Source organism: Salvelinus fontinalis, chromosome 1, assembly GCF_029448725.1.
Source record: "Salvelinus fontinalis isolate EN_2023a chromosome 1, ASM2944872v1, whole genome shotgun sequence".
In the NCBI taxonomy this organism is placed as follows: domain Eukaryota; kingdom Metazoa; phylum Chordata; class Actinopteri; order Salmoniformes; family Salmonidae; genus Salvelinus; species Salvelinus fontinalis.
Window position 1 is genome coordinate 53,138,304 of NC_074665.1, and position 9,261 is coordinate 53,147,564.

General features: G+C 41.1%; 1 protein-coding gene across 4 annotated transcripts in view; it reads left to right on the forward strand.

Annotated features, from left to right (window-relative positions):
• The window catches only part of adam12b (ADAM metallopeptidase domain 12b), a 150,658-nt gene extending 141,625 nt beyond the window's left edge, over positions 1 to 9,033 (forward strand). For all 4 annotated transcript variants that reach the window (XM_055925997.1, XM_055926007.1, XM_055926015.1 and 1 more), the window contains 3 exons: positions 271 to 519; positions 6,378 to 6,547; positions 6,665 to 9,033. In XM_055925997.1, the coding sequence (XP_055781972.1) occupies positions 271 to 519; positions 6,378 to 6,547; positions 6,665 to 6,719 (474 nt within the window). In that variant the 3' untranslated portion in view covers positions 6,720 to 9,033. The remainder of the gene's footprint in view (positions 1 to 270; positions 520 to 6,377; positions 6,548 to 6,664) is intronic.
• Positions 9,034 to 9,261: the final 228 nt, after the last annotated feature.

The window sequence follows — 9,261 nt, forward strand, 5'->3', positions numbered from 1 at the left end:
ATTCATAGTTATAGTACATCCATGAAAGAGAACATGGGTATAGTTTTACCCTAGGTTCTCCTAGCTGTATCCAGCTACTGTACATAGGTCACAGGGGTTTGAAATGATTGTTTGGGAGACGCCAACAGGAAATAAGATAAATGATCTGAGGAGGAGCAGAGGGAGGAGAACATAATAGCTCAAGCCCTGACCGAAAACCCAAACTAACAGCTCTCTCTTCTCTACCTCCCTTCCCCTCCATATCCCCTCCCCCTCTCTCCATCCTGACAGCCATCCCACCGGAGTTTGGAGCCTCTCCTTCCTTCCCACAGTTTACATTCCCACAGCTTACGGCGGTTGCCCAACTACCAGCCCATCCACATCAGCCACCCCATGCCTGTCTCCCTGAGTGTGGGACAGCAACCTCTGCCCCCAGTCCCACCCCACCACAGGGCCCTGCCGGCCCACACTGCCCTCTCCCCACCGCGGGCACCACCCTGCCACAGCCTGCCCAGACAGCAGCCCTACAGGATGGACCAGGTTAGTAGTCACTGTTCTGCCATGCCATCCGCTATGACTACAAATATCCAATGTATTTTTTGTAGGGCTGCACAATTAATCGAATGCACAACGAAATCGCAATATTGACATGTGCAATATCCATATCTCAGGAGATTCATATCACATGCAATACTTTGAAATGTCACTCAGCTGCGTGTAATGTTTGTTTTTATAGTTTACTCATTCAAGTAGCGCAGTTCTTCCTCCTCACTGTTAGATTTGCTATAAGTTTAGATGCTGTTCTGTTAGGTCAAATGCAGTCAACAGATTGTTCCAAACAAGAAAGACACTGCTTTCCACTTTGCTTTTTAATATAAATTATTCTATTTCTAGGATTCCATCAGTTCACCCAAGTGTTTTGATCTATATCGCAAGTAAAATCGAAATCGCAATATTTTGTAAGAAAATTGCAATTACATTTTTTGCCCATATCGTGCTGCCCTAATTCCCCTTTTGGGGATTTTTTGGAAATTGATCTTGCTGGAAACAACATAGTACAAAGTAGATTTATTAATTCACACAATTCATAACATTTGAAGAACATAAATTCAACAAGGGCAATCAGAAATACGTATTCCCTCACTCACTTATTCAAAACACCTGCCTTGGGTCCCAATAAACATATTATTACACAATGGATAAGTTATGGACCATGCATACTAAATAGTGTGTTGCTATAACCACTGGAAGGCATAGCTAAATAACTTAAATTAATGTGTTTGCTCAACTTGTCTCATATGTTCATTCAGCTAGAAATTATTATTTGAGAAAATAAAGGCTTAACTCAAAAAGGCTGTGCAACTGGTTATACACAAACACACACACACAGTGCTTTTAACATACAATGTTTTCAACTGACATATTTGACACCCGTTAGCATACAGTACATGAATACATTGTGCATGTCCATTTATACAGTAACTTTTATTCAACATGTCCTCTCAACGTTTTGGTCCACAGCATTCCGATCTTCCTGCCATAATGTCTGTGTCTATTATCAGTTCATCTGGCTAGTCTCTCATCCTGGATTTAATTGACTTATTTCAGCAATGTAATGGTTTTCTGTGTAGTTGTCTAATGTTGGTGGGGCATATTTACTCTGTTTTAATTTGACTCCTTAATCACTATGATATATTTTTTTTAAATGTACTTGATTGTACTTTTAACAGAGCTGAGATTTACTTTGAAGTGCAAAGTGTAGTAATACAGGTGAAATCCATTATTGACACAGACATGGTGGCGTAGCAGGAAGTTTGGAATGCTTTGAACCTAGAGGTTGTGAGTTCAAATCCTAGGTGAGGATATGTTGAATAATAATTACTGTCCAAATTAACATGCACAAAATAATCATGTGTGTCAAATATGAAAACATGGTATGTCAAAAGCACTGTTTGTGGGTGTGTAACTAGTTCCACAGCCTTTTTAATTTAGATGGCCAAATAAAATGTTTTTTGTTGAAGGAACATTTGAGACTAGTTGAGCAAACACATAATTTTAAGTTGCCTGAATTTTTGCTTAAGTTTTCTCAAGTTGGCACTAAGTCTGGGCCAACAAATTTTTTTTTAAAGTTCAGGTAACACTTGAGTAGTTGAGTAAACAAACAAATGCTGTGGAACCAGTTACAAACAACTAGATTTTTTTCCCCCGTGTGCACTTTATCCTTAAAGTTGTTCTCCACAAATCCTGTTTTGTGCTGAGCCAGCAGGGCTGTGTCTAGAGTATGTAAATCAATCTGTCTGCACAGGGCTCACGCAGGCAGGTGATCTGTATGCGTAGAGCACCATGTCAGATGTCCATGGCTTTATGAGGTGCAGAGTGCACTGGCAGATGCACGTCATTGTAAGAAAAAAAGGAAGACATTAACTTTGAGATGTTACTATTCTCTCTGGTGTATAAAGCACATAACTACTCCCAGATGTAAGGGAAGAGCATGTACGAGATGGAGAGAGACAGATATAGATCCAATGCATCCCCTTCTCGTGAGAAAGTCTCTGTTGAGGTGTGGCAACAGATGGATCACATATGTGAGAATGGAGTGTGTAGCAGCCTAGCATAGTTCAGTTCCCCATGGTAAAAACAAACACAACAAACAAGGACGGTATATGTATGTTGTGTTTTTTCTACAATTGTAAGGCAACTTTGGGTCCTTGAAAAGCGCTACATACAGTGCCTTCGGAAAGTATTCCCACCACTTGACTTTTTTACACATTTTATTACGTTTATTACATTATTCTAAAATTGATTACATTTGTTTTAATCCTCAGCAATATACACACAATACCCCATAATGACAAAGCGAAAACAGGTTTTTAGAAATGCCTTATTTACATAAGTATTCAAACCCTTTGCTGAGGTGCATCCTGCTTCCATTGATCATCCTTGAGATGTTTCTACAACTTGATTGGTCCTACAGTTGACGGTGCATGTCAGCGCAAAAAAAGCCATGAGTTCGAAGTAATTGTCCATAGAGCTCCGAGACAGGATTGTGTCGAGGCACAGATCTTGGGAAGGGTACCAAAATAATTATGCAGCATTGAAAGTCCCCAAGAACACAGTGGCCTCCATCATTCTTAAATGGAAGAAGTTTGGAACCACCAAGACTCTTCCTAGAGCTGGCCGTCCAGCCAAACTGAGCAATCGGGGGACAAGGGCCTTGGTCAGGGAGGTGACCAAGAACCCGATGGTCACTCTGATAGAGTTCCTCTGTGGAGATGGGAGAACCTTCCAGAAAGACGACCATCTCTGCAGCACTCCATCAATCAGGCCTTTATGGTAGAGTGGGCAGATGGAAGATACTCCTCAGTAAAAGGCACATGCCAGCCCACTTGGCTGTCAAAAGGCACCTAAAGACTCTCAGACCATGAGAAACAAGATTCTCTGGTCTGATGAAACCAAGATGGAACTCTTATGCCTGAATGCCAAGCATCACGTCTGAAGGAAACCTGGCACCATCCCTATGGTAAAGCATGTTGGTGGCAGCATCATGCTGATGGGATGTTTTTCAGCGGCAGAGACTGGGAGAATTGTCAGGATCGAGGCAACGATGAAAGGAGTAAAGTACAGAGAGGTCCTTGATGAAAACTTGCTCCAGAGTGCTCAGGACCTCATACTGAGGCGAAGGTTCACCTTCCAACAGGACAACGACCCTAAGCACACAGCCAAGACAACGCAGGAGTGGCTTCAGAACAAGTCTCTGAATTTCCTTGAGTGGCCCAGCCAGGGCCCGGACTTGAACCCGATCAAACTTCTCTGGAGACACCATAAAATAGCTGTGCAGCAACGCTCCCCATCCAACGTGACAGAGCTTGAGAGGAGCTGCAAAGAAGAATGGGAGAAACTCCCCAAATACAGGTGTGCCAAGCTTGTAGTGTCATACTCAAGAAGACTTGAGGCTGTAATCACTGGCAAAGGTGCTTCAACAAAGTACTGAGTAAAGGGTCTGAATACTTATGTAAATGTTATATTTCATAGTTTAAAAAAAAATAAATTAGCAAAAATGTAAAATAAAAAAATGTTTTTGCTTTGTCATTATGGGATATTGTGTGTAAATCGATGAGGGGAAAAAACGATTTAATACATTTTAGAATAAGGCTGTAACCTAATAAAATGTGGAAAAAGTCAAGGGGTCAGAATACTTTCCGAAGGCACTGTAAGTCCCATTTATCATTACTATTATTATTATTATTATTATTACTCAGGCTCTTTTGTACATATTTATCTTTGAAACAAAACTTTAAAAATGATGAAATTCAAACTCGTGAGCTGTATATTTATGTTGTACCTACAACCCAAATGTCCACTATGCTATCTAACTGCCCTAGGGTTGTCAGCATGGTCTAAATCAGGTTTCACAGTTCAGGCAAAAAGATACATCTTGACTTAGGAGATCTGCTGAGGGGCACAGTTGGTGTTGAATGTGGGGGTCCATATTATGTTATATGGTGTCCAAGGTGACGTCTCATCTACATAGACTCCTGCAGTAGTGGAGTATCTGGTCCAGCACTACCCCCGCTGTGTGGGATTCATTCTCCATCTACCCACCACAGAGAGGTTGACACACAACACTTGAGGTATTAGATGCCCTTAACAACAGATCTAGTATCAGATTACCCTACCCCTTAACTATCAGAGAGAGGAAAACCTATCTGATGCAGGATGAGTAGTTAGAGGCACTTCTACTTACTGGGAGCCACACCAGGCTGGAGAGAAGGCTTCAATCTGATTAGGTCTTTATTTCAACCTCTGTGGCGCCTCTGGTTTAACTGCATCAGGAGACGATTCAGCTGCCATCCCCAGGAGGTGATCTTATTCTTTGAGTTTAGCGTTTCGAAAGGCAAATTGAAGCAACAAACAGACCGCTGTTTCACAAGAAGTGGTCTCCACTGTTTGTCCTAATACAATTTAACTGAGTCCAAGTCACAAGATGTGGTTTAAGCTACAAAACAGTAACACTAGTACTGTAGACTCAGTCAAATGTGTTTTTGTGGGGGCAGTCATATCTGGTCTAAGAGCTTGATCGACTACAACAGAGTAGCCACTAATGATGACATCACTGGGGATGGCCATTCATAACTGATTTGTTAAATGACACGTCATGTCTTCAGGTGCTGTTACAACCCCACTTCTCTACCTACCACACTATGCCATGCCTACCTACCGCTGCCATGTATGCATGGTCAAACCACTCACATAATGGAATAATAATCTTTCACATCAGGGGGTCACAGTTATTCAAGCATGGTTGATGTAAATCACCTTCTTGCTGATGTGTGAAACATTACAGAGCTGGAAGTCCCAACAAAGTCATCTAGTCCAGGACACACTTTCCGCCCTTGAAGGACAAGCTCATATTTGTTATATAAATGGCATGTTATGGAAGATTCCAGACACTTTTTGGACGATTTCACTTGGTTTCGAGAAACAGACCCCAACCAGCGATATACCTCCTAATGCCCATTCTGCAGTGCCAGGGCACGGATAAAAGGAAAAGCTCCAAAAACACCAAGTATAGTGATGTATGTCATCAGATGTTGTACACATGAAATTGTGTCATTACGAACTTTATCTTCAATGTTACATTCCATTTTGTCAGACTCCAGCGATACTTTTCCACGTGCGAGCATGGGCATGCTTTCTCGTTCCTATTGTGGTGATATGGAACGATGCTGAGACCTCGATTTTTCACTTTGAACAAAAAACAGTGATTGCAAAGTTAAACAAACCCTACAACTCTATGCACATATCTATGTTAAAAACACAAAGTTTGGTAACAGAATGACGGCTCAAACAGCACAAACCGTCATTCTGTTACCACATTTTGCATCTGCATTGTTCTTCAAGTAAATATGTTTTTGTAAAATGTTCAGTGGAAATTGTTCAACGTCATCCTTGTGCATACAGGTGTATGGTTTGTTTAACTTTGCAATCATAGTTTTTTTTTTACATTTGAAAGTGATATATTAGAGTCTTGGCATCATTCTGTTACTGTAGAATTGTCTTTAACACTTCATTCTGTTCTCTAAATCCTTTGAATTTGCGTGTTTGCTGTAACTTGGCACATATTTGTGAGTATTGCTCAAGGTTTGTTCCTTTCCTCCTACAAACTGTGCAGAGCAGCTGGGATGCTGCTAGCAGATGTTTGCCATTACCTCGCCCTCCCCATTTTAGATTAGTAACACATGATGGCACCTCATTTAGATAACCTTCCAGAGAGAGTTGCTACGGAGTTGCTACAGAACAGACAGATACATTATTCTGGTGACACTCTATAACACAGTGCCCTCTAGTGAGGTTTCTGTGCCAACACTACTTTTCAACTTCTGGTTTGTCGTTCCTAGGACCGTGAGAAGCCCAGTCCGCCCCAGAAGCCCCTGCCTGCAGACCCTCTGGACAGGCGTGCTTGGGTGGAAAGCAGCACCTCAGTGGTGGGGTTCCGCCTCCCTGGACCCATACCTATCCCCATCCCCACCTTGCCCAGGCCCCTGCTCACCATCCCACAACCAAACAGGTCTGTGCTATGGTGGGCTGGCTGGCAAAAAGTGAATAGCTATATACTGTATGAATGAAAAATGTGTGACATTTTTTTAAATCTTTGCTCTGCGTGTTTTTTTTTCTCCCTTTTCAGACCTGCACCCATACAATCCCTGAGACTGCCTAAGACTCATCATTTCGACCGCTGATCACAAAGAAATGGAGACGGAATAGCGGGGAGCTCTATGGATGGAGACCCATATTTGCACTACAAGACTCCACCAGACCTTTGCAACTTTGAAAGGGTCTCAGAGTTTTAGGAAAAGGGGACTGACTTCAAACATTGGTGCTGTGCCTCTGAAAGGTGCTTTTGTTGTCCTCGCTCAGGTACAAAATGAACTATTTAATGACTATACCTTGTAACTCACTAAGCAGCAGTGTTAGGGACTGGGAGTTTATGTTCAGTTTGTCATTAATAAGAACTGCTTTCACATTCCAAGGCATCCACTCACTTCATAATCTGCAACAGTGTCGGACTGACATGTTGGACGTGTCAATTGAGGTGTGTTTCGACCACAGAAGGTTGGTGGCACCTTAATTGAGGAGGACGGCCTTGTGGTAATGGCTGGAGAAGATTAAGTAGAATGGTATCAAATACATCAAACACGTGGTTTCCATGTGTTTGATGCCATTCCATTTGCTCTGTTCCAGCCATTATTATGAGCCGTCTTCTCCTCAGCAGCCTCCACTGGTTTCAACTAATCCAATTCGGTGCAAAAGCAAGGGAATTGTTCAGAATAGACACGTACTTGAGAATTGACATTTTGGATTATTGTTCGATCTTTGTATTCATACATGATCTACATACATGATCTTTATTCATATGTACCCTAATATGAGTTAATTGACAGGGTATTGGATCCGAGTATAGAACTACAGTACCACAGAGAAAAGTATCTGTGACCTTGACGTTTTTCTCCGCTGGCGAACTTGAACACGTTTACAAACTTACAAATGATTTTGGGCTCTTACATGCCCTTAATAGTTCATGGTGTGACCACAGACTTGAAGGATATGCTGTAGTCACCGCTTTCATAAATACTCAACTCTCTTACACACAGTTTGGAGTATTTGCTGGCAGTTGTGCAATACGTAATGCTCCCAGCGGGCCAGGAGAGTCTAAAATGAGCTGACACTGCTGGGTTCCAGAGAATTACAGCAACAGCAAAAAATGCAACATAACCGGCCTAGTGGAGGACCGTGCTACACTTCAACTCACTTGATGCTGTGGTGTCAAGATGACTTCAGTGTTGTGAACAGTCCAAACCCCACTTAGATGGTGTCCAGTGTTTTATTCATTTTTATCTTTTCAAAGTTTACTCAGACAAAAGTATGCCCAAGTGGTTTACTTTACGAGGTAATTGCCGGTACTTGACCTCATGGTTATCATTATTCATTTACTATTGGACCTCGGTCTCACACATTGGCACACAACTCTCCTTGAGGTTTTCAAGACAATTCCAATTAAGTTGAATTTGTCCTTTGAAATATTACAGTCTTACAGCAAATACATCCAATACCTGTACTGAATGTCCTGTTCTTTTCCCTTTAAACTTTACTTTACTTTAATTTGTGGACTAAGTGACACAATTGATTTCCAATACATTAAAATGTTGTCCAAATTAAAGTAGAGACTGTGGGTACATAATGTCTTGGCCACAAAATGGTTCATTAAATATAGCTCTGATGGGTGCTGAGTAAGAGTGTTCATCATACTGCTCAGTCCTCTGGCATGGCACGGGGTGTGTGTGTGTGCATGCCCGCGTGTGTGTACGTTAGCAGCAAGCTTACCATATGAAGTTATGACCTCACTCTCATAACTACTTTTGTAAGGTTGTTTCAACAGGAGGGACTTTTTACATCAAAAAGTATTCAGTACAGCAGTAAACAGGGGCACATGTGGTTGCATTATTGTAGGTGTAAAACAAAATATCAAACCTGCTCTGCATTGTATTGTGATCACCAATATACTGTTGGGCTTTAATTAAATGGATGCATGTGTGTGTACTCATAATGCAGTGTATGTCTTGTCGCTCAATATTGTGGAATGCACTACTCGCTACTCATCAGACTTGCATTGCGTAGTTGCATTTACACTTTTAGTAATCACTGTATATGTTCCTTTTTACAGATCAACTGCTATCTGATGTCAGCATTTGTCAGATCTTCAGATCTATTCACTTGTAAAAGTTGCTTTCTACAAATGTACTGTATTTTTTGTTTCACTGTTACATTTTCAAATTAAAAGCCATTGTACAGTTAGTGTAAATATAGTATCTGTCAGCAATCATTATTTTATTTTACAAGAGCAGTGAGAACCACAAAGTGATGGTTTCTCCTGTTCAATAAAACACTTTTTTATTGAACTCCATTTGGAATGAGGATTATGGTAAAAGATTGGATTCTGGAGCAGTTGGAGTACTTGAACATTATTGCAGAGCCAAATAAATGAGATTTCTCTTATGCTGTCCATTTGATTTATTTGCATTTATTTTGCTGACTGTACAGACGAATGTAGGCAGAAGACTTAACACAAACACATTATTACAAATAATAATACATGACTCATTGGCACAGCAATGTGAAATGTGTCTCCCTCTTGTAGGATAAGGTTTTATCAGACATCTGTACAGTAAAACGAAACCAAGTCAATCCTTTGTGTCTTGAGGCAATTCTTGATGGTTTATTATT